Genomic DNA, 27,357 nt, shown 5'->3' on the forward strand with positions numbered 1-27,357 from the left:
CCTCTCCTGCCTCCATGGCAGAGCTAATGGTGTCCAACTAGCTGTTAGTCAGACATCCCCCGAGGGCTCCTGATCTGCCAGAGGGATGTCTGACTGCTAGCTTAGGATCGATTCCCCAGGGAGAAGGCCTAAGCCATCAGTTGGACATTCCCCAAGGTGTCCCGGACTGCAAGAGGGCACAGGCAGGGCTGAGGGAACCCCCCCGAGTGCGCAAATTTTTGTGCACTGGCCTCTAGTCCTATATAATAAAGAGGTAATATGCAAATTGACCATCACTCCAACACACAAGATGGTCATCCCCATGTGGACACAAGATGGCTGTCACAAGATGGCCAGCAGGAGAGGGCAGTTGGGAGGGACCAGGCCTGAAAGGGAGGGCAGTTAGGGGCAATTGGGCCAGCAGGGGAGCAGTTAGGCGTTGATCAGGCTGGCAGGGGAGTGGTTAGGGGGTGATCAGGCTGGCAGGCAGAAATGGTTAGGGGCAATCAGGCAGGCGAGCGGTTTGGGAGCCAGCAGTCCTGGATTGTGAGAGGGATGTCCCAGATTGGAGAGGGTGCAGGTTGGGCTGAGGGACACCACCACCACCCCCGCCCCCGTGCACGAATTTCGTGCACTAGGCCTCTAGTATCCTATATAATAAAAGGGTAATATGCAAATTGACCCTAACAGCAGAACGATTGGGAATGACTGGTCACTATGACACACACTGACAACCAGGGGTCAGATGCTCAATGCAGGAGCTGCCCCCTGGTGGTCAGTGTGTTCCCACAGGGGGAGCTCTGCTCAGCCACAAGCCAGGCTGATGGCTGCCAGCACAGCAGTGGTGGTGGAAGCCTCTCCCACCTCCTCAGCAGTGCTAAGTATGTCTGATGGCAGCGTAGGCCTGCTCCCTGCTGGCAAGTGGACATCCCCTGAGGGCTCCCAGGCTGCCAGAGGGATGTCTAATTGCCAGCTTAGGCCTGATCCCCCAGGGAGTGGGCCTAAGCCAGCAGGTGGACTTCTCCTGAGGAGTCCCAGACTGCGAGTGGGCACAGACCGGGCTGAGGGATCCCCCCAAGTGCACAAATTTTTGTGCACCAGGCATCTAGTATATATATATATATATATATATATATATATATATATGCCTAAGCAACTATTATGACCGGTCGAACGAATGACCGGTAGACTGGTCACTGTGACTATGCACTGAAAACCAGGGGGCAGATGCTCAATGCAGGAGCTGTTTCGCTGGTGGTCAATGCGTTCCCACAGCCAACCTCCTGCAGCCGGCCAACCTCCCACAGTCCCTCCCCGCAGCTGGCCCCAATAGGCCCCGATCACTGGTCAAGCCGAGGGATCCCACCTGTGCACGAATTCATGCTCCGGGCCTCTAGTTGGTTAATAAAATTATATGTTTCAACTTTGAAAAAACTCAGAGACTGAGAAAGAATGTCTAATTCCTGACCATTAAACACATTTTCTTAAATAATACTATAATATCTAGTATTTCTAAGTGAAGTGAAAGTAATTTAGATCATTTTTATTTAAATAAATTTTTTATCCTGAGAATAAGAAAAAAAATTTATAAAATTATTTTCCAGAATTGTACTAGCATATGTGTTGTGGACTAATACATTATCAATTAAGAAACATTTTGAGCACATAAAATATTCTAAATAATCACAACCAAGTTTATTATATTCATTCTGTATGATGGACTGGTCAAAAATTTATTATAACTTAGGGTAAAAGTGACTTTTTGACTGTGTCAGAATTAAAGTACATTCTGACTTGTCTTTCATACTTCATAAATATGGCCTATTAGTAATCGTACTGATTACACCTGGCAAGTTTCCAAAAGTATTTAGGAGGCTAAGTGGTTATTATCATAGAAGGATTCTTTATAACTTAGCTGATCATTCATGATGTGATTTAGGTAAACTGAATAAATAAGCATTTTTAAAATAGCTTATAGTTTCTGTGTGAAACTATATATGACACATTAGTATTACCATTTGAAGACCTTACAAAAGGTCTTTGAATTATTCCTTGTTTTTTGCAGTGACTTCTATCTTCTAGATGAAGGTCCAGTATAGTAAACTACAGCACTAACAGAATAAAGTTCCTGAAGAAAAGTCAATTTGTCCAAAATTTTATTTATTATTTGAAACTCGATTGCAAAGATATTTCAGAAATAAATTATTGAGTCCCATTCTCAATGATTCTAGGTCTTAGTTCACAATAACTTTCCATTTTTTTAAAGATTAGATCATGTTATACTGCCAAATATAGATATAAAGACAATATATTTGCACAGGCTGAGGGCATCCTGAAATAATTTCTTCCTTCCGAACTGTAGTCATTACTAAAATTATTTTCTGGGTCAAGGCGTACCAAGGGACTTTTAACAAAATGTGCATGTATTTCTTTGAAGTAGATAATGTTTCAATTAATTAAATATCTAAGTTTATACTTAATTCATACATTAATATGCATAAATTATTTTATTCTTAGTAAGAATAAATTGGGAATTTTATTCCACATTTTTTATTTGCAAATACCAAAAACAATTTTAAAGCTTTATAATATCTATACCTGTAACTGTACTTCACTGAACACATTCAAGGCTTGATTGCTCATTTGATGCAACTTGTTGAAATAGGAAAAATTCGAATAAACACATTGAATTCTTATCATGCATAAAATATTTTGTAGGTGATCTTTAAAATCCCATAATGGTACAGTAGGAAGAAACCTTAAAAATCATCCATCTATGCACATCTCATCATTCTGGTATGAGAAAAAGGAAAAGGAGTCCTATAGAGACCATGACACTCATCCAAAACCCCAGATCTATTTAAGACTAAGAAGCTATGTCAGCTGACTCCCATATTACTGCTATAATGTTGTTTTCTTTTTAGTATGTACTACTAATGTCAAGTCAAAATTATTTAAATGCATAAATTATTTTAAATCAATATGAAAGCAGTGTACTTTCAGAGACATATTGGTATGCAGTGTCTGCTGTCATCTGTTTGAAGCCTGTTGGTACTTAAGATTCTTAAGGTAGTCTTTTCTGAACCAACTTAATTTTTTTCCCACTCACTATTTCTCTTTCACATGGAACAATGACAAAATTATCTGTCTCTGCCATATGACAACCTTTCAGATATTCTAGACTGAGGGTAGAAAAATGAATAGAAAAATACTCATGTTTTTGAATTAAAGAAATGTGAGCTTGCACTCATTTCTGACATTGACTGGGTGTCTTGATTATGTTTAATCTCAGAGTCAGTATCCTTTTTATAAAACCTGATTATTAATATCTGCCTATTAAATGGGTTTGGGAAGATTAAATTAGAGATATAAAATTCCCATAACATACTTTAACATGTAGTGAGCTCTGAACATTTCCTTATATTTGAAGCAAGCTCCATTTTCTAATAAAATTTTCAAATATAAAATGTTCCATTCCTTTAATTTTTCCTTGTAGAACATGATTTTTACAGCCCTTACCCTCTGAAACACACTCCAGTGTCCTTTTGAAACACTGGCACTGAAATTTTTCTGTGGATATCAGGAGATTTGTCAACAGCACTGATGTTCTGATGTAGCAGGATAGGGATAGAACCGGGGTTTGCCTTGCTCATGATACTATATTTATTTTTATTTTTTATTTTTTTTAATATATTTTATTGATTTTTTACAGAGAGGAAGGGAGAGAGATAGAGAGTTAGAAACATCGATGAGAGAGAAACATCAATCAGCTGCCTCCTGCACATCTCCCACTGGGGATATGCCCGCAACCCAGGTACATGCCCTTGACCGGAATCGAACCTGGGACCTTTCAGTCCGCAGGCCGACGCTCTATCCACTGAGCCAAACCGGTTTCGGCGTGCTCATGATACTGTATTTAAATAGAACACTTTTCTTAATAGAGGCCATGATCAGTGTGTCTTCTTTATTTTTTTCTTTGCAGCTTTATCACATTGTTTACCAGACTCTTGTATTGAGTTTGTAGCAGTTAACTTTTTCTAATTTCTTTTTCACATCACCTCTTAGCAAACAAATTCTCCCACATATTACATTGTATAGTTGAATTTGAACCCAAATTAAAGACATCTTTTGATTCCACTTTGCTCATTTGGGCCAAATATTTCTGCTGATTGAGGTCACCTGTAAATTTGACTTCGTATGTCACTCTGTTCTTCCAAACATTTACTCACTTGTGAAATACTGCCTTATCCACCTTCACCCAAATCCCTGAAAAAAGCATTGAAGAGGAGAAGGTCGACGTCAGGAAACTGCAATTCCCATTAATCATCCTAAGTCCTTGTTCACTCACTGTATGTAGTCAACAATGCTAAATGTTTCCCCCTGAGTATGATAGTTACTGAAGGTTTTTGTACATGTTGTTTATCTGGTTAGAGAAATTGCCTTCTATTTCTACTTTGATAAGAGTTTCTATTAAGAATTGGTCAGACCGTCAAACCCCAGAGGGCAGGTAGGGGAGGGTGGGGGTAAGGGGGCGAGATCAACCAAAGGACTTGTATGCATGCATATAAGCATAAACATTGGACACAGACACCAGGGGGGTGAGGGCATAAGCAGGGATGGGGGATGGGGGGACAAAGGGGAGATAAGGACACATATGTAATACCTTAATCAATAAAGAAAAAAAAGAATGGATGAAACACATTTATCGTGTGTGTGTGTGTGCGTGCCCACTCATTAACATGTATGTTTGCATGTGTATTTCCTGATATAGTCATGTTGGGTTTTCTCCTTCAATTTGATAACATGGTAAGTAATATTAACAAACGTTCTAATGGTATTTTAACCAGTCATTCTTGGGATAACTTCCCCCACCATCGCTATTTTAAAGATATTTTATTATGGAAGAAAAGAGGGTTCTGTACAAAGTAACCTCACAGGGTGATGATCTATACTAATAAGAGGGTAATATGCTAATTATACCTGACATCTTCCAGGTGACCTTCCGGACAAAGCCACGGTGGAGGGGGCCAAGGCAGAGGCAGCTAGGGGCAATCTGGCTGGCAAGGGAGGGCAGTTAGAGGGTGATCAGGCCAGCAGGGGAGGGCAGTTAGGGGGTGATCAAGCTGGCAGGCAGAGGCAGTTAGGAGCAATCAGGCAGGCAGGCAGGCGAGTGGTTGGGAGCCAGCAGTCCCGGATTGCGAGAGGGATGTCCAACTGCCGGTTTAGGCCTGAGGGGTCCCTGATTGGAGAGGGTGCAGGCCGGGCTGAAGGACCCCCATCCCATGCATGAATTTCGTGCACTGGGCATCTAGTCTAATAATAAATTCCTAACTGGGCTGGTCATGGTGAGTTGTTATGCCCCTAGTCATATAACTCCTCCAGTAAAAGTTTTATTTTGCTTTAAGCAAGACCTGTCTATTGTTTCTATACATTATTTTATGTTAATACACCTTTAAAATAAGTAACCACCCTCTAAAAGTACATAATCTTGTTAGCTATCCTGTAATCCAATCCCTACCTTGCTTTCTCCCACCTTCATGTAACATTGATTATGTTCCCTTCTTAATTTCAAATACATAAAATAAACTGCAAAGCTTATTCTCAGTATTTGAAGTCTTTTTTTTTTTTAATCCTCACTCAAGGATATTTTTCATTGATGTTTTTTAGAGAGAATGTAAGGGAGGAGGGGAGATAGAGAAATATCAATGTGTCTCACATTGATTGGTTGCCTTCTGCACATACCTCAGACCTGCATCCATGGTATGTGCCCTGGACAGGAGTTGAACCCATGATCCTTCAGTTTGCGAGCTGATGCTCTATCCACTGAGCCAAACCAGCTAAAGCCCTTTTTTTTTTTTTAGCATTTGAAATCTTGCTTCCTGGCAATAGTCATCAGTTTATGGCTCAAATGAACTTCAATATAGTGTCCAATATTCTGTAACTGTCTGATGATTAAAATCAATGTAAATATTTTAATAAGTAATATTGTGGGTTGTTGTTTTTTTCAGTGAAACACATTAGTAAGCTTATGGTGTCAGATATATTTCTATAATTATTAGAATGTCTGACTACCTATTTCTGTGATATCTTAATAATGAGCATCATAACTGTAAAATACTTTACCAGTCAAACTAAGCATGTTTCACTTGTGATAAAGGTTATTGTGGGTCTGTATTATCTTTACTTTCTAGTGAAGTTTTATTTGAATGCTTCCAATTTTATACTTGTTTTAAAAATATCTGATCATGCATGGATGGGCAAAAGTAGATTTACAGTTGTGCATGCTCACAACTGTGAACCTGCTGTTGCCAAACTCTATTTTCAAAACATAACATGAGCCTTCTTGGAGTTTGAAGTATTTTTAATAAGATGTCATCCTTCTTATCTTATTAATATACCTTTAGGCTAAAAAATGAAGAAACTAAAATATGGAATTATGTGATTTTTCCCCCCACACAGACCTATTTTAGATAGAAACGGATAATAGGTAGATGGATACCAATTATATGCTTACATCACTATGAACACCTTATAGAGATATTTTACACTCTGATTCTGGTATTTTTCATGCATTCATGCTGCCCTGTACTAAGCATGCTGCTCTAAGCAGGAATTCAGGGGAGAGTGAAAGCAGACATGTTCTATGTTCTCATAGTACTTAGAATTCAGGTACTCATTTAAAACTGACACAGATAAAAATAAAAGGCTTTGTGCTCCTGTAAACTAATTTGTGATCTTAGAAACTAAATTACCTTCCTGAGTTCTCATTTTCTTCTCTAAATAATCAAGAAAATAATATCTATTTCATAGGGTTTTCTTTTATATTAAAAACCATAACAGAAGCAGTGAGAAAAACAGAGAAATATGAGAACCATTTTATCAGAGATAGAGCTAAAACTAAATTTTGTGGCAAAGGATCAGGGGAAAAAAGGAGCTAAAGAAGATTGAGATATTGAGTTGAGATAATGGAAAAAATATATAATTGGGGAATTCTTAAAAACAAATTTTGGGGATGAATGGGCAGCAAGATAACCTTAGAAAAGTCTTTTGAGATCTCTCAAAGTGCAATCAGGTCATTGAAAATAACAGAAGTTTGCAAATATGGATCAAGAAACTGGACAAAAGAATGGATGTTAGAGTCATTCTTTCAGAAGTGATAGTTAAGCCCCAATATGGGGTCCCCAAGAAAGAGTACAAACTGAAAAAGACTGAGGTCCAGACAAACCTTGGCCTTAAATGAAAATGAAATACTACTACTTTCTTAAAACTGGTAGGAGTAGATGATGAATCACTACCTTGTACCTGGGTAACCACCTAGGCTGAGGTGGGAGGGGAGGAGGTTCTGGATGACAGTGAAGCTGTGAATGCAGACACAGCTGCCTTATGGAGTATTTTAGCAGAAAAGTAGGAACAAGTAAAATAATTATTGGCCCAGGTAAAGTTGAAAATAGCAACTTGTCAGCCAAGAAACTGAAAATGATCTGCCATTTTATTCTACAACACTTGGAAATGAAGGGAATTAAAAGTTTACCTGAGAGGGGTGTTAGATCAGCAGGAAGGGCTGAAGAGGCATTAAATAGCATCACCATGGAGAAAGTTATTGGAAATAGTGTCATAGAACAATGGTAAATGGAGGGATCATGCAGGGTTGAAGTTATGATGTCAATTAAGGTAGAAGATTAAGGGGACAGAGTATTTCAGAATTTTAAGAGGAACATAGCTAATATAGCTGACTTTGATTGTAAGGAAGTATAATTAAATCAAAGATCTAATTCACAAAATGTGGGAAAGTATGAGAGAGAATCTATATATATAAAAGCCAAGATACCAGAATGATGGATCTACTGGAATGACCAGAACGACCAGTCGATATGACATGAACTGCGGCGGCCTCTCCCCCTGGCTAGCCTGGCTCCTTATCAGCCCCCTGCCCCCAATAAGGGGTGTGGCCATCCAGCCAACCACCTGTGGCCCCCCTAATCATCCCCATCCCCAATCAGCACCCCCATTGGGGGCGGGGCCGGCCGACCTGTGGCCCCGGGGGTGGCTGACCTCCTGCATCCCCTCCACCCACAAGCTCAACCCAATCAGCCCCCATCAGGGCAGGCTGGCTGAACCCCACTTGTGCACGAATTCATGCACCAGGCCTCTAGCACAATATAAAATAATGGTCAGAGAGTGACATATCCAGATATATTAAAGGGGGAACAATTCTAAATAGCAAATTTATTCTATTTGAATATAAAACATTGAGGCTGGAATTAAACCCATGACTTCTACTTTGTCAGCCTAATAAATAAAATGAATATTATTATACTTTGATGAGTCTCACCCTCAGTTTTATCTTGAATCCTATTTCTCTGGGTTCAAATTCTATTTGATATATTTATGAGTCAGTATTTGGAGAAAGCTTAAATAGGAGATGGGTTTTGAATTTAAGTCTAAAATCTTAAATGGAAGCATATTTTATTTTATGTAGAACATGGGGTCTCTACACAAGTAAAGGTTTCCTACCCTCCTTTTCTCCTAATGGAGGGGTGTAAAACTTTTTGTTAACTGCTCATGTTGTTATATGATTTAAAAGGTACATACTGTTCTTCAATCAATAGTTCAGAGTTTGAATGAAAAAGTAAATATAAAAATGTTCTCTGATATTAGTATATAAAGAGGTTCTATTAAATTATAGTTAACAAGAGTCATTTGTAGAGAGACAGGATATTTAATCTCATTAGCAAATATCATCATTTGGCTGCATATGGAATACCTTCATAAGTGGTTTACATCTTGTATGTGAGAGACTTGTGAGTCAATGTTTAAACTATCCTGATTATTAGAGATAAATTAATCTAAAACAAACAACCAAATATATGCAAAACATTTGCCTAAGTGCTTTTTGCCTGTTGGGGAAAAAGGACATTATAGTAAGCTATTAGATGCTGCCATCTGCCATTCTTTTTTTTTTTTTTTTTTGAAAAAATATTTTTATTGATTTCAGAGAGGAAGGGAGAGGGAGAAAAACATCAATGATGAGAAAGAATCAATGATAGGCTGCCTCCCACACAATCCCCCCTCCCCACCCGCCCCCTTCCCCCTCAGCCCCCCCCCCCTGAGGATTGAGCCCTCAACCTGGGCGTGTGCCCTGACTAGAAATCGAACTGTGATCTCCTGATTCATAATTCCATGCTCAACCACTGACCCACACTGACAGGGCCAAAATATACATTTTTTGAATAAGTGCAACCCTCTGGAAATTTTGAAAATGTTGATTAACTTAGCAAATGTAAGCTCATTTAAACTAGATTCTTAAAAATCTTTAGACTCCATATAGGTTTATGTTTATAAGAGCCAGAAAATTGGAATAATATTTTAAAATAATAAAACTCAGATGCCAGCCTTGAAAAAATATAGTGTGGTATTGACAATATAAACACACAGAAAATTAAAGAAGTAAAGGTTTTAGACCTGAAGGAAAAAAACAACACCACTAATGATGTTTGTAGGACTGCTTGACTTTCCCTCTCACATTTTATTTGTTTTTCCTTTGTCCATATTACTTTCTCTCTTGCTCAAAGCCTCTTAGAATACTTTGGAGTTTTAGGGAAAGTGTGTTTGCTGGTTTCGTAAGAGCTGGCCCCAACATCCTTTAAGTTACCGACCACTAGGTCAGTGGTTCTCAACCTTCCTAATGCCGCGACCCTTTAATACAGTTCCTCATGTTGTGGTGACCCCCAACCATAAAATTATTTTCGTTGCTACTTCATAACTGTAATTTTGCTACTGTTATGAATCGTCATGTAAATATCTGATATGCAAGATATATTTAGGCGACCCCTGTGAAAGGGTCGTTCGACCCCCAAAGGGGTCGCGACCCACAGGTTGAGAAGCGATGCTCTAGGTGGTTACTTGCAAGTGCTGTGGACAAGTGTGCAGCCATAGCACCTGTGCATGAAGGGAGAGAATATGTCCTTTCCTCTGAGGAACAAGTGCTGGGAATCCCACAGCTGGCGTCTGAGACACCTGCCACTGGGAGCAAAAGGATACTTTAAAGAAAAGTGAGACTATTATGCTAAGCAAAGTGTGTCATTCAGTAAAAGCTGAAAACCATATCCTTTCACTCAGATGTGGAATATAAAACTGGAACTCATAGGCAGACCACAGTATGGTGGTTACCAGAGGGAAGGGGGTGGAAGGGTAGTAAAGGATAAGGATAAAGGATATATGGTGATGGCAGCTGATTTGACTTTGGGGAGTGGGCACACAATTCAATATACAATTCAAGTATCATCGAAATGTATACTTGAAACCTATGAACCAATGTCACTCCAATAAATTTAATAAAGTATAAGGACATTTAACGTGAAATGTCACGATTCTGAAATGAAGTCCTTTTGTGCATAACTAGGAGCAGGAGGAACATACAACTATGATTAAAATAAAGCTCTTGTTTTGTATCCTGTTATAGGTCTTTATTTTTATTTCAAAAACATATTTCTCTTCCAGTGACCACTACAGGTGAATCTTTTAATGTTTAGAAAAATGTGTGGTTTATAGGTTATTTTCTATCTTTCAATTCATTGAAAATTTATTGAATTTATAGCTGTGGTAAAATATTGTGCTGAGTTCTGAGGGACTGAAAAGACAGAAGAGACCTAATTTGTTACCTCAATGAATATTTAAGTATCCTAAAAGGATTTAAATGGAGTATTTTTCAGACAATATCACAGTTTGTATTCAGAAGCCTGAGTAATATTATTAATATAATTTTAAGTACCTTATCATTACTATTTAAATAACTTCAGATTAATTGGTTTTAGCAGCACCAGTAATTAAATAACATTAACTTGACTATCAAACAATGTATTTCTGTTCAAACAAAATAACATCAACCTTTATAACTTGTAATTAAAGGATTGTTTTCGGTATTAAAAAAACAGACATTGAGCTATGATAGGAAGCAGTAAAATAATAAATGTATATGAGTTTTCTCTTAATTATAATAAATTGTATTATTGACAGAGAAATTGAGTCATCTAATATTTTCTCTCTACTGAATAAAAACGTAATAAAATACTAAATAAAAATGAGTAAATATGTACAAAGTGCACATAAAGTCTATTTGTTTCCACATTTTCATAATAAATATCCCATAAGGCATTACACTTAAAATTAAACTTCAGGAAAGTAAATACAACACAATTGAAGAAAACATCAGGGGTCTGAAAGCAAAAGGAAGTAAAACATTACCTAATAGCAACAACTTTACAGTTCTTGCATCTCGCTCAGCATCTTCCTGAAGCTTTTTCTCCAGTTCTTTTGACCTTTTGGCTGACTCCTTACTCTCTGAACTCATACCGCTTCCCATCACGTCAGATTATTTGCTCAAACTTTTCCAGATGTAGAGCACAACTCTGGTTTGAATGTAGGTTGCAAAAGCAGTTCTCTGCTAAAGTACCCAACAGACCATTCTCTCATGCTCAAAGATTCTACTTTGACTAAGGAGATGCTTTCTGAGCTGTCACCTGATCTAAGGGTGTCACCCGATCAAATTAAATGGCTATTTCTGGTTCATCTTTAAAAATCTGTCCATCTTCCTTAAATAATGGCATATGAATATGTAAAAAGTTGTCAAAATCTACATACTGAAGATAATATGCAATGAGCATTTCAAACAAAATATCTCACCCTAATAGGCCATCTTTATTACTGTGATTTTAAGTTCTGATAACTAAACAAGCTTGCATCTTATCTTTAGATGTTTGAGTCTCCAAATTCTTCATAATTAATTTAATATTACTATCAGAATATTTATATTTAATCATCCAAATTTTTAGTCTCATTATGATTAGATTATGATACAACATTGTTGAGAATCTCAGTATCTGTTGATTAACTAGAAAACAACTTCAAAAGATGAAGTTCTTATAGTTATACATATTATTGTACTGTCACATAGAATTCAACACACAGTGCTCTTAAATTATTGATTTTAGTCTCACAGGATGCATTTCCATAAATTGAGCTTTTACTGCTCCTGAGAAAGTCAATCCATCAACTTTAATTGAGGACCCACTTGGTGTTGACACTGAACTGTGTTCAATTTCGGTAGTGCATTGACTCTTTGGGGCCATTAAACAACAGCTGTTGTTCTGGAAGGACTTTTATTGATTTGGTATAAAGGGAATAAAAAAGCAACGTTCTTTGAAACAGTAGGTAATTTGATTCTTCCTGAAAAAGAAGACTAAATACATCTAAATATGTTCCATGCCTTTCAACTACCATCATAGGTACCATGTACTTCTTGAAGACCTGCAAGCTTGGGGACAGAGATTATGTTGTATAATTTTTTTTGTTTATTTGAAGCATAAAGTTCTTGTTAGGTATTCAATCAATATTTTCCTTAGAAACAGACATGGCTACCTGTGCCAGCAAATTATTCAATGTACATTTTGGGATCTGTGAATGTGCCTAACCAGAAAATGCTAGAATATAGTTAGTCCATCAACGTTCTTCTTGTGGGTCATGTGCAAAGTTTGAACAGGTGGGTTTTTGCATATTCATACAAGAAGGAAATAGGCTGCCAAATCAAATACATATTCCTGCTTTGTTTACTTTTTCACAAAAATATTAAGTTGCAGATACATAAGCATAGTCAAAACTTTCTGAATTTTATCCCTACAAAGCCATGTTATGATAGTACAAAGCTGTGGAAAGATCGGTATGCAAGGATTTGTGTAAATCATGTAGCATTGCTTTTACAATGCAAAGGGCCTGCTCCTGAGGGACATGATTTGCACTGACTAGTTTATTTATACTCACTCATGAACAGAGTTTACTCTGATAGCAACACAGAAGAACACAAATATTGGAATAAATCTCTTTTCGCCTATGTTCTTATATCAAGATTGAATACACATAGTACCCTGAGTACACAAGATTCTTGGATGTTCCATAGCAATTGTGAACTGTCTAGATACTTTCTATAATTTTATTTCAAATAAATATACCCCATAGCTTTTTGATGGGGACTTACCCTGGTTTTGAAAGGGTATGGGTTTTACTAAGTCTTCTAAGAGAGTTACTGGCTAAAACTGACCAACTTTTTCAGGAGTAGAAGTGTATGTTTTCTTCATCATATAAAATTATGAATTTCCACTTTTCGGTGTATCCCAGAATCTCTCATCATTAACATTATGTGATTATGATGTGATTTTTTTCATCAGTGACTAAAAATTCTTGACAAAAATATCAAGATGCGTCTATATTTAGGGGAGGGAGTTTGGGTGAACTAGAGAGGAAAGGAAGGTTCTTTCCTCAGCCCTCTCCCCCTGGGTGCCTGGGACCCAGCTTCACTAGTAAGCTGGAGTTTTTAGTCCATGTTGCTTCACTTAGGATTACAGCTTTCTGGAATTTAGAAAATGAGGAAAGTAAAATAATAAATTCCACAAGAGTGGTGACAACATCTTATTAACTTGGATGTCCTCCAGATTATTTTGCATAGTGCTAGCCATAGGAAATGTTAAAAAAATGATTTCTTGCTAATGAATTGATAGAGACTTAGGGTCTGTTTTTCTTGTGCTATGCTGAGGTGACAGTACAGTTAGGGATTCTTCCCAAGGTTCAATGTCATAATTGGTCTTTTGCACTACCCTAGAAATTTTAGAGTTATTTAAAAAATTCAGTGAAGATGTCCAATGTTAGTCTGAAATAATGTCAATAAATACAATTACAACAGTTAGCCCAACATTTACACTTTTTTATCAGCCTTAAAAATAACACCAGCACATTCCCTTTCTATCTTTAAATCTTGTCCCATAATGAGGAAAATTTGATAGAAGATGACAATAGGAAATTAGATGCTTTTCATTCAGGGAAACATATGGCCATAAATTTTATTTTAGAAGATAAGCAACTATCACAGACACTGTCATGTTAGAGTTCCATATATTAACCAGCTAAAAGAGATAGATTGCCCTGTGTGCATACATGTGCTCACACACACACTTGGATGCACAACCCATGCACACACCCACAGAAAGCAGGAGACATTATGTTGGAACATCGTGATTTTTTTAGAATAATTATTGAAAATGACTTCTAAGAACCTTGTTGGGTTTCCTTTTTAAAATCACAGCATCACCTGATTTGGAATATCTTCTTTTGGTACCAGGCTGTGCAAGAAAGAAAAATGGACTTAAAGTAAAATACAGAGAATGAGCCCTCAGCGCTAAAGGTCACTGAAAACCCACAAGCCTGGTGGCATGAGTAATACATCCTCTTGCTATTTTGGGTCAAGGTCTCTGTGGAACCTTCAGATGAAGACACTAGCTTTTGAAAACGTTGAGTAATCACTATTTTAAATGTATTACTCAATAGCTAGCTTGCAGTTGACATGCAGTTATTTCCCATCTGCTTTTAATATGGAGATTTTAACCTATGCTTTTGCAGATGTCTCTTTTGTTGGTATTACCTGGGCTTCTGCAGTTATCAAACTGGATTTCCCCTGAGCAAATGACATGTGAATACAGAGGCTCAATTTCCTTCTGGAAATTATCAATACAGGCTGCTATCTGTATTTGTTTTTATTTTGTTTTCATATCTTAGAGGAATTGTTTACTTCAAGTATTGGGTCCCTGGGTAGTTTGAGTCCTAGCTGCCTTAGCAATGACTTTTATCCTTGCATATTCCCATGGAATTTGCGGCAAACCCTCTCTCCTTTGCTAATGGTACTCAGATGTGCACTTCTGGGAGCTCTGTGCATGGTATTTCCTCCAGATAGTTCATGTCTTGGGGGACTTCTGAGAGAAGTCTTTTGATCTGGAGGGAATAGGGCAAACAAAACTTGCCGTTTCAAATTAGCACATTCAGATAGTGCAATAAGTTTACAATGCCAATATTAAGCCGCTCTTATGTCTTAAGAGGTGATACAAATGTGTATTTTTATTCATTGTAGTTGAGTATTTCCACCTTACTTATGCCATATACTCTTCTTTATGGATTAGGATGTGATTATATATAATGATTTTTGGAAATAAAAAATGTTATAAGCCTAACTGACAAAGAAGATAAGAGTCAGAATTATTTCCCAAGGGGCCTCTTCTTGTCCCAAACTCTGACTCTTTCAAGACTTTTTATATGTGCCTTTAATACAGCATTTCCACTACATATACCCTGAATCTTATTTCTCAGTAATCTCAGTCCTGATGATTGCAACCACCACCTATTTTGGTTTCATGATTCTGGTCTCTGCCCTACCCCAGTCTAACCTGTATGTGACAGGTTAAATTCTCTAAAGCCCAAGTTTTATTATTATACTTTCCTTATTGGAAAAAAACAACAACAACAACACAAAGAACTCCTTATTTTTTACTGACACCTATCTTAGTCCTGCCGTTATACTCTCATTAATCTAGTTAGTAGAACCCAACAATGCAAATATATTTCCGGGTACTTTTCCTAACACATTCTCTAGTTTAGCTCCACTATTTCCTGTTTCCTAATTAGGTGTCCCAATTTACCTTTCGCTCGTGCTTTTATTTTCTTCACTAAGAATATCTTGTTCTTCCATAGCTGACTTTTCTCATAGTACCCATTCTTTAAGAAAGAACCTAAGTGCCGAAACCGGTTTGGCTCAGTGGATAGAGCATCAGCCTGCGGACTGAAGGGTCCCAGGTTCGGTTCCGGTCAAGGGCATATACCTGGGTTGCGGGCACATCCCAGTAGGAGGTGTGCAGGAGGCAGCTAATCGATGTTTCTCTCTCATCGATGTTTCTAACTCTCTCTCTCCCTTCCTCTCTGTAAAAAATCAATAAAATATATTTTTAAAAAAAAAAGAAAGAAAGAAAGAACCTAAGGTATATGTTCTCCATTGGGCTTCACATCTACTGACACCCATTGGGTGATTCTTTACTTTCCAAGTTCCGAAGAGGAATGCTCTGCCAGTGAATTTGTCCTTCCTCGTTAAATGGTTGGGATACTTTTCAGTAATTGTGCTCTCTGGTTCTTCTCTACTGTGTGCTGGCTCTCACTTGAGAGTACACAGGAGAAAATAGTGTTTCCTGAAATAATTAGTGAATAATGAGTGACCAATGAATAGATGATGTTTGACAGCATTTTGCTCCTCCTTGGAAATACATAATTCTGCCTCCCAAATGATTGCAAGTGTGAAATATTACTTCTAGAACTGCATGAACTCACTTATTCAACAATTGATATATTCAACAATTGTTATGTAGCAGGCATTGAAGATTTATTGGTAAATAAAACAGTCAGATATCTTTTCTCAAATACTTAAATTCTATAGTGTGTGAGTATGTACAGGGTTCACACAGACAATAAACATGATCAATATTTAAAGTTCATAGAATTTAGATGGTGATGTTAAGAAAAAACAAAATCAGAATGGGCCTAAAGAGTATGGGGTGGTGGAGAGCATAAGAGATTACAATTTTATATAATACTAGAGGCCCGGTGTATGAAATTCATGCACGGGCAGGGTCCCTAGACCTGGCTGGAGTTCAGGGCCAATCGGGGCCTTCCTTTCCCCTGCTGCCAGCTGCTGGCCAGGGCCTTCCTTTGTCCCATGCTGCTCCCTGGTGGTCAGCACACACCATAGTGAACGGTTGAACTCCCGGTTGGTCGAACTCCTGAAGGGATAATTTGCATATTAGCCTTTTATTATTTAGGATGTTCAGGGAATAAATAAGGTCATTGTTTTAAATTAAGTTCCATGAAACTGAGTTTAAGATAAAAAATGCATATAGAAAGTTTATTGGAAAGTGTCCTTTGGAACAATCCATATAAATGACTGAAGGAAGAAATACTGGCAGAAGGAGAAATTGGATTGTAATGTAGTTGCAACAGAGCATTAGCCAGTCCTATGAGAGATCCCAAGCTGAGTTGTTCATATATATACAAAATGAAGAACTGGACCCATATATCCCCTTTAAGGGTCATAACAGCTGGGGAATATCAGAAGATTCCACTTGATATGATTCACTATGATATATCACTGTACAAATAAAAAAGTGATTGTGGGGATTCTGCCAAATGCCATGTATATTCATTCCAATTATACACTCAGGGACTTGAGAAATTACTGTCTGGGTCTGTGAATCCACTGGACCACTGTAACCTTGATATGGTCTAGGACACCATTTATTACCTGACAACCAAATGTCTCTACTGTAACATGATGGCCATGATATGACTGCTGGTTCCCAAGTATCAAGGTCCACTCAGATCTCATAAAATGCCTTTAGTAAATCTTCACTGTATATATTTGCCTTAGTTGAAAATTTCTCCTTTGTGAGAAACTTTCAGTAATTGGATTATGGCTTGAGAAACAGCTTCGGTCTGAAAATAGGGCAAGGGATCATGATATTTTTTGATATTACCCTCCTAATGATTACACTTGACTTTTCTGGTTAAGTTGAGCAATACTCATATTGCCTGCTCATTTATTTTGGCTTTTGGACTACTTTGTTTTATTAACTATTTCCATAGGTCCCTGCACATCAGGCTCTCCTGGCTACCACTCTTATCATGACTATCATTACAATATTACACTACTTTGGTTCTCATAATTAAATGCTGGCACTTGGTCTCTATATTTCCATTGCTTTGAGGAAGCCTAGGTCTCTCACTGCACTTTCTATCATTTTCTGCCTATAAAAACTGTCTCAATAATACTGAAATCCCCCACTTACTAGTACATTTCTTACTATTTTAATACATGGAAAGCTACGTGATCATTTTCTAAAGCAGTGGTTCTCAACCTTGGCTGCACATTAGAATCACCTGGAAATCTTTTTAAAATCCTGATTTCTGGGCCTAGGTTGTGCAGCCAAGGTTGAGAACCACTGTTCTAAAGTCTGATTGGTTTCTCAATCTAGGATGCCAACTTCTCTCAGCCTCCTGTTGCCTTTGTCTACCATTTGTCAGGGAACAATTCTATAGCCAGGTTTCTGAGAGCCATCCTAGAAAACATGTTAACATAATCTCCCAGGCAATTGGCACCCTATAATACAGGAAGGGGCTTTCCTACAACACCGCTCCTTTATCATCTTTATGTCCCACCTTCCTCTGGCCATTAGAATATAATCATAAACACATACACACTCTTCCAGCTCCTACATGTTGGTTAGTTTCTGCTGCTTTTCTGGTCTGCCGGCTCTTTCTTTGGATAACAGGTCCAGAACTTCCTGGCCAGGTTATGTCATAAGTGGATCATAGTTACTGACCAGATCTCTAGGAGCAGTGGGCATAGATTCTCACTAGGTTGAATGTCATCTGGCAAAGGCCTTTGCATTGTCTTCAGGCAAGAGGGAGTGCTAGCCTTTAAAAGGGAAGAGAGTACCACTTTTGCCAGCCCAAAGAGTCCAAGTAAAATCTAAGGATTCAAGATTTTTTTGATGCAGCAACCCAGGCATCACTATTCTGACTCTGGGTCTGGGTCCCTCCCTTCCCCCCCCCCCACCTCCGCTTTTTAAATGAGGACCTTGAGTTTGATATAGCAGTCTTGCCAAAGTTGAAAATTCCATTTTCTATGGAACTTTACTAACCTTATAATTAAGTCCTGTGTCTGATTATTACTTGTTCTACCTCCATCTTCACTATAGGAAATGAGAGTACCTTTTTATGCAACTCAGTTGATCCTCTGGGCTTTGCACTAAGTTGGTAATTAATCACCTTTGGACTGACATTGTCTTCAGTGAATTGATGACTCTCTGCAACAGGCATCAATACTACAATCATATTTTCTACTTCCCAAGTTTACTGTATGTACCAATATTGGTCTTCTTTCTATGACCCATGCTACATGGCTATTTTTCTCTTTTGGCACACCACCTGAAACTCATGAAAGTCTGAAAGCAATCACACAGCCATTACTCTCCTGACACTAACTCATGTTCCAGTATTTTCATATTTTTTGTCATAGTTTCTATTTTCTATTCATCTAGTGGTCAGAGAGACATTACTACTTGCTCGATGATAGCAGGAAGATAAATTAATCTGTTTTAATAACTGTGCATTTTTCTCCTTTTTTGATGCTTGCTAAATAATAATTTCATGTCTCCATTGAATTATTTTTCCCTAGAAAATCCTTAAATAATATCTTTGCCTATTCAACCCTATTTACATCTCTACTAAAATTCTGAACTATGGTTATACTAAAGGATGACACACCTTATGACTACAAAATATAGTTAAGTCAATAATACAAGTGCACATGGAAAAAACAATTGTGGCTGAAAAGGATTATGGTCAATGTCAAATTAATTGTATACACACATATACAAACACAAACAAGATTTAATGAATTCAAAAGAGAAAGTTATGCTTTCAGCTAGACTTTGAGTTATAGTTAAAATTTCAAATAAATAAAAGAAAAGGCATCCAGAGCTCAGTATAAAATATTAAAAGGTCATGGAATTTGTAGGCAGACACACCAGGCAGCCACACCATTCTTTTAGTAGTTGTGTCATCTTGTACAAATTTCTTAATATTGAAAGACATTATTTTCCTTGTACAACAGAGGCTTAGAAAGTTCTTTTGAAGATTCAAAATCATGTCTATAAAATAGCATGGTGCCTGGAGGATCACAGGAATTCACTGTAGGGTAGCATTTATGATTTTTCCAGATGAAGGAAACTGCATGTGTGAGAACCAGAGGCAGGAAATTTCCACAGATACCGGTGAGTTCAGGAGACATTGTGTGACTTACCATGAGTAGATCAGTTTGACTTGAGGACTGTGTGTATTTGGGAGCAGTGAGAGACACATTTAGAAAAACAGATTGAAACAGATTGTGAAGGGCATTGTTTTCCAAGGTAAGGAGTTTATTGAAAAGGTTGGAAGGAGCCAAGAAATATTTTTTTTGAGTAAGGAAGTAGCCAAGTAGAAGCAGTGTTTTGAGAATAGAAAAACTAACAGTAATTTGTGGGCTGGCTTGGAAGAAAGGGGAATAGAAATAGAAAACCAAATCAGGATTCCAGCACAGTAATTGAAACATTAGAAAATAAGGATGAGTATTAGGATACAAAATGTGGGAAAGCAATTTCAAAATAATGTACAAATACAAGAATCAATACCTAGAAAAAGGTAATAGATTTTTTTAAAGAGAGAAAGAGGGAAAAGGAGGGAGGAGGAGAGAGAGAAACATTGAGGGAAGGGATGTGAGAGTGCAACATTGATTTGCTGCCTCCTGCACAGCCCCCTCCTGGGGATTGAGCCTGAAATCCTTGCATATGTCCTGACTGGAAATCAAACCTAACCCTTCAGTGCACTGGATGACTCCCAAACAGCTGAGCCACAGCAGCCAGGGCAGGTAATAGTTTCTTGATGAAAAGAAGAATATGGAATAAATATTTGGTGCAGTGAAAGGAGCACATTTGTGGAGACAGAGAGCCTTGGGCTCAAATCCTGCCTGCATGTTGATTTGTAAATTTAATCATATATTCAATCTTTCTGAACCTCATTTAGCTCATTTGTAAAATAAAAGTGTTACCAGTGAATTTACTGTGATGATAATATAATGAAATAGTAAATCATTTTTTATTTTGAATTGAGATTATGATATAAATGGACAGGAGTTGGGAAGAAGGAAAACACACTTGAAATAGAAATAATAAGACTAACACTGTGTAAGTCAGCGGTTCTCAACCTGTGGGTCGCGACCCCTTTGGGGGTCGAACGACTCACAGGGGTCGCCTAAGACCATCGGAAAACACATATATAATTACATATTGTTTTTGTGATTAATCACTATGTTTTAATTATGTTCAATTTGTAACAATGAAATTGGGGCTCACCACAACATGAGGAACTATATTAAAGGGTCGCGGCATTAGAAAGGTTAAGAACCACTGGTGTAAGTTGATATAACAGCAAGATTTTCTTGAGCTAATATATAATGGCATTTGAAAATACATGATTACTACTCAAGAGAGAGACCATTATTTTATTTTGAAAATGGAAGATTTTTTTTTTAATTTTGAGGAAGAAATCTAGGCTGGGATGGCACAAATTTGTGAGGTTTATGAATATAAAACACTCTACCCCTGAGTTCAAATCATGATGAAATTTTAACCATGATAATAGGTTTCCTCACCTGGCAGGGCGCTCTCGCTTCTCTCATTCAGTCTCCAAAATATGGCTAAATGTATTTTCCCAAGTTCCATTCAAAAATCTCCATTAAATTTGGAGTCTTGAAATCCTTATCTCTTTGCCATATGGCTCCAACATACCTCATCACACTTCCATCAATTCTATGCTTTTGAAGGCAACATCTCCCATGATTTTTCAATGTTCCTCAAAACAAACTCTTTGCTTTATCTCTCTGTGCCCTAAAGTTATTTCTATGTGAATCATTTTTGTGAATCATATATATTCCCAGGAAATCCGGGTTGTATTCATTTTAAACTTGAAAGAATGTGCTATGTAAATTGGACAATTTCTTTTAAGTAAGTGCAGGTTAGCAGTCAGGGTATTGGATTTATATTGTGTTATGTGTTGACTCAATGTGGGTCAGATGCAAAATAAGATTCAGGTTGTCCCTACTCTTTATTAGCTTTAAAAAAATAATGCACACCCAAACATTTCCCATTATGAGTAGTAACAGACCATTGGCAGAATGTAGAAAAGGCTGAGAAACCAAGATGGTGGCATAGGTAAACACCGGAGATTGCTGCCTCGCACAACCACTTCAAAAATACAACTAAAAGACCGAACGGACATCAACATCACCCAGAACCACAGGAAGGCTGGCTGAGGGGAAATTCTACAACTAGAAGGAAAGAGAAAAGCATACCGGGACTCAGAGGAGGCGCAGTGCGGATGTAAAATACAAAGGTGCGGAGGTGCGTGCGGAGCGGGCTGGCGGCTGAGGGCGCAGTTGTCTGTTTCAATCGGGAGGGAGTCTCAGGATTTGGGCTCCAGTTCCGGGCAAGTCTCTGGGGACCCAGACTCAAACGGGAGACGCAGGACTGTCTGGCATCGGTCAGAACTTGAGGGCAGCTTTCACTCCAAGGTACTTGCAGCAGTTGGTGGGACACTAGAGGCAGAGCCTCTGGGGACGGGACTGAGAGCAGCCATAACTGCTCGCTCCACCCGCCCGCCCTGTAGATCCCCTGGGACCCGCCCTGCCCAAGCCTTGCACAGAGGCATTTGCGGGATAGCCTCAGGCAAAGGCTAGATTAGCACCTCCCTAGAGGACAGAAGTTCTCCCACTGCAGACACAGCTGATTCTCACAGCCAGTTGGCCTGGAGGTCAAATCACCCCCGGTATTACCTACAACAATCAAGGCTTAACTACAACTAGACTGCGCACAAAGACCACAAGGGGGTGCACCAAGAAAGCATAAAAAATGCGGAGAAAAAGAAACAGGACATAAATGACAGAAATTGAGGATATAGAGTTCAAAACCACACTTTTAAGGTCTCTCAAGAACTGTCTAGAAGCCGCCGATAAATTTAGTAAGATGCTCGAAAAGACTGGTGAGACTGCCGATAAATGTAGTGAGATCCTCAAGAAATCTAATGAGACCCTCGATGTTGTGATAAAGGACCAACTAGAAATTAAGCATACACTGACTGAAATAAAGAATATTATTCAGACTCCCAACAGCAGACCAGAGGAGCGTAAGAATCAAGTCAAAGATTTGAAATGCGAAGAAGCAAAAAACACCCAACCGGAAAAGCAAAATGAAAAAAGAATCCGAAAATACAAAGCTAGTGTAAGGAGCCTCTGGGACAGCTTCAAACGTACCAACATCCGAATTATAGGGGTGCCAGAAGAAGAGAGAGAGCAAGATCTTGAAAACCTATTTGAAGAAATAATGACAGAAAACTTCCCCCACCTGGTGAAAGAAATAGACTTACAAGTCCAGGAAGCGCAGAGAACCCCAAACAAAAGGAATCCAAAGAGGACCACACCAAGACACATCATAATTAAAATGCCAAGAGCAAAAGACAAAGAGAGAATCTTAAAAGCAGCAAGAGAAAGAAACTCAGTTACCTACAAGGGAATACCCATACAACTGTCAGCTGATTTCTCAACAGACACTTTGCAGGCCAGAAGGGAGTGGCAAGAAATATTCAAAGTGATGAATACCAAGAACCTACAACCAAGATTACTTTATCCAGCAAAGCTATCATTCAGAATTGAAGGTCAGATAAAGAGCTTCACAGATAAGGAAAAGCTAAAGGAGTTCATCACCACCAAACCAGTATTATATGAAATGCTGAAAGGTATCCTTTAAGAAGAGGAAGAAGAAGAAAAAGGTAAAGATACAAATTATGAACAACAAATACGCATCTATCAACAAGTGAATCTAAGAATCAAGTGAATAAATAATCTGATGAACAGAATGAACTGGTGATTATAATAGAATCAGGGACATAAAAAGGGAATGGACTGACTATTCTTGGGGGGGGGGGGATGCGGGAAGAGACTGGACAAAAATCATGCACCTATGGATGAGGACAGTGGGTGGGGAGTGAGGGCAGAGGGTGGGGTGGGAACTGGGAGGAGGGGAGTTATGGGGGGAAAAAAGAGGAACAAATATAATAATCTGAACAATAAAGATTTAATTTTAAAAAAAGAAAGAAAAAAGAAAAAAAAGAATGTAGAAAAGGCTGGCGCTAACCAGTTTGGCTAAGTGGATGGAGTGTTGGCCTGCGCACTGAAGGGTACCAGGTTCAGTTCTGGTCAAGGGCATATATATTGATTGAGGGTCCATCCCTGGCCCTGGCCAGGGTTTGTGCAGGAGGCAACCAATCGATGTGATCTCTCTCTCTCTCTCTCTCTCTCTCTCTCTCTCTCTCTCTTTCTCTCTCTCTCTCTCTCTCTCTCTCTCTCTCTCTCTCTCTCTTTCTCTCTCTCTCTCTTTCTCTCTCTCTTTCTCTCTCTCTCTCTTCCTCTCTCTCTCTCTCTTCCTCTCTTCCACTCTCTCTAAAAATCAATGAAAAAATATCCTCCAGTGAGAATTAACAAACAAACAAAAAAAGAAAGAAGAGGTTTTATTATTTACCATGGAATTTGCCTAGAAAGTACAGCTGATATTACTGAATAATCACTGGCTTAATTTTATTTGGCCTGATAATGTTTTACACTAAAAAGTGAGTGAGATAGTTATTTTCACCATCCAACCCTCTTTTGAGAGTTTATCTATTCTGTTATCTCTTGACACATTCTCTCTTAAAAGCTCAGAGGCCTCCCAGAAGTTCCCATTTTTCAAATGGCACACTTTCCCCAAACCCTCCCACTAGACAGAGCCTCACAATTCAGACCTATTCTAACCTCTAAGGATCAATCTAGCAAAGCTTTTTTTAAAAAATATATTTTATTGATTTTTTACAGAGAGGAAGGGAGAGGGATAGAGAGTTAGAAACATCGATCAGCTGCCTCCTGTACACCTCCTACTGGGGATGTGCCCGCAACTAAGGTACATGCCCTTGACTGGAATCGAACCTGGGACCCTTCAGTCCTCAGGCCGACACTCTATCCACTGAGCCAAACCAGTTAGGGCTAGCAAAGCTTTTTAATGAAAAATATAGGAGAATGGAAGGTCAGGCAGAGTTCATGGAGCTTAAGTCTTCCCTAAAAATTAAGATATCAAAATGTCCCAAATTAATGAACTAACACACAAGAGAATGTTAGAACAGTGCCTTGCATATTGCAGTTAATAAAAAAGATATTCTTCCTGATCCTGTTCCAAAAAGGAGAAGTTCTGACAGCACTCACCTACGCAACCAGGGATAATTACATCTCCAGCACAGTTCTGTATCCTGTGGGTGGACTAATGGCTATGTTTACTAGGATTTCCAAAGATAACCTATTGTAGATGCTGTGTCTAGGCACCCACACCCTCCCTACTTGCTAGAAGGTCCTGCCTGATGGCTGTGAGCGGTCAGTTCTCTCTAGAAATTTCCCTCAGCCTCTCACGTCTACCTCCTCCAAGGTCACACATCTGTCTACATTCGGCGACTCGTGTCTCAAGTCAGGACAAATCTGAGGGCCATCCCAGCTTCAGAGCTCCTGTGAGATTGGCTGAGGTATTATTACTGTACTGAAGTCCAACTTCATCTGCCTAATTCTGCTACTTTTACTTCCCCCGCAGATGTTGATTCTAGGAACACTCCTTGATAAGCTTCCTTTCCAATAATCTGTTTCAGAGTTGACTCCCCAGGGAACCACACCAAGTAACATGCCTCAAGCCAAAACAGATCACCGCTATCAACAACACCAGTGCCACCACCACAACCTCCAGCAAGCCTGTAACTCGCACTGCATTTTTTGATGTGTTAAACAGCACCATGTTGACTCAGTCCTCCAGGGTATCCTCATTACTCACTTTCACTTCATCCCCCCCATCTGTGGAAACACTCAGTCTATTCATTTTTTTAAAGTAGAGTTTATTTGTTAGGTCAGTTTTAGGTTTACTGCAAAATGGAGAAGCTACACTCATACACTCTTCCCTACACATGCATAGTCTCCACACCAGAATGCTACCTTTGCGACAATGAATGAACCTATATTGACATGCCATCATCACCCAAAATTCATAGTTTACATTAGATTGCCTCTTGGTGTTGTATATTTTAGGGATTTGGAAAAACATAGGTAGCCTTTTCAAAATGGCTTCTTTCACTTAGCAATATGTATTGAAATTTTTTCCATGTCTTCTTATGGCTTGAGAGTTTATTTTTATCACTGAATAATAAATATTCCATTGTCTAGATTTATATTTCAATCGCCCACTGAAGGATATCTTGGTTGCTCCCTCATTTTGGCAATTAAAACTAAAGCTGCTATAAACATCTGGTTTTACTGTAGACATAAGTTTTGAACTCCTTTGGTTAAGATCAGTGAGCGCAATTGCTGAATTATATCATAAGAGTATGTTTAGTTTTGTAAGAAAATACTAAATGTCTTTCAAAATGGCTGAGCTATTTTGCATTCCCACCAGCTATGAATGAGAGTTCTTGTTGCTCCACATGCTCATTAGCATTTGGTGTTGTCAGTGTTTTGAATTTTGCCCATTCTCACAGCTGTGTAGGAATATATCTTTGTTTTAATTTTTATTTCCCTGATGACATAGGATGTGGATCATCTTTTTATATGCTTATTTGTCATGTATGTATCTTCTTTTGTGTCTTATAAAAATTTGTCTAGGTTATCAAATTTACCTTAATTGTTTTCATTTCTATGGGTTCTGAGATGATGTCTTTTCTTTCATTTCTAACATTAGTATTTTGTGTCACCTCCCTTTTTTATCTAAATAGCCTATTCAAGAGGCTTATTGATTTTATTGATAAATTCAAATAATCAGCTATTGGTTTCACTGATTTTCTCTATTATTATCGTTTTCCATTTTATTGATTTCTGCTGTAATTTTTATTATTTATTTTCTACTGCTTACTTTGTAATTATTTTGCTCTCCTTTTTCTAGTTTTCTAAGATGAATGTTTCAGTGGTTCTCAACCTTCCTAAGGCTGTGACCCTTTAATACAGTTCCTCATGTTGTGGTGACCCCCAACCATAAAATAATTTTCATTGCTACTTCATAACTATAGTTTTGCTACTATTATGAATCGTAATGTAAATATCTGATATGCAGGATGTATTTTCATTGTCCGCGACCCACAGGTTGAGGACCACTGGTTTAGATGATGGATTTTAGATGTTTCTTTTATGTTACAGGGCAAAAGTAGATTTGCAATTATAATTCAAATAAATATACAAGAATAATACAAGAATGAACTCTGTTTTTCACATACTCACAACTGCAAAACTACTTTTGCATATTAACAACTATAAACCTGTATATGTACTCACTGTTACAAATTATCCTTTAAATATTACTTTCACTGCTTCCTACAAATTTTGATTACTTGTGTTTTAATTTTTATTTAATTTAAATATTTTTAAATTTCTCTTGAGATATCTTCTTTGAGCCATATTCTATTTAAAAGTATGCTGCTTAATCTCTAAATATTGAGGGACATTTCCAGCTATTTTTATGTTATTGATTTCTAGTTATATCCATTGTGGTCCAAGAACAGAATTTGTTAAAGTGTGTTTGATAGTCCAGAATGTGGTCTATTTTGGTGAATGTTCCATACAAGCATGAGAAGATTTGTATTCTGCTGTTGTTGGATGAAGTAGTCTATAGATGTCTATTACATCAAGTTGATTGATTGTGTTGTAGGTTCAACTATGTCCTTATTAATTTTCTGCCTGCTGGATCTGTCCATTTCTGATATAGGGGTGTTAAAGTATCTGACTATGATAGTGAGTTCATCTATTTGTTCTTACAATTCTATCAATTTTTACCTCATTTTGTTGCTAGGCACATACACCTTAAGGATTGTTAATCT

General features: G+C 38.1%; 1 protein-coding gene across 1 annotated transcript in view; it reads right to left on the bottom strand.

The window, feature by feature from the left end:
- Positions 1-11,341, bottom strand: part of GNAT3 (G protein subunit alpha transducin 3) — a 49,984-nt gene extending 38,643 nt beyond the window's left edge. The window contains exon 1 of the mRNA XM_036326982.1: positions 11,224-11,341. Within this exon, the coding sequence (XP_036182875.1) occupies positions 11,224-11,341 (118 nt within the window). The remainder of the gene's footprint in view (positions 1-11,223) is intronic.
- Positions 11,342-27,357: the final 16,016 nt, after the last annotated feature.

The sequence above is a fragment of the Myotis myotis genome, unplaced genomic scaffold (genome assembly GCF_014108235.1).
Source record: "Myotis myotis isolate mMyoMyo1 unplaced genomic scaffold, mMyoMyo1.p scaffold_m19_p_11, whole genome shotgun sequence".
Lineage (NCBI taxonomy): Eukaryota > Metazoa > Chordata > Mammalia > Chiroptera > Vespertilionidae > Myotis > Myotis myotis.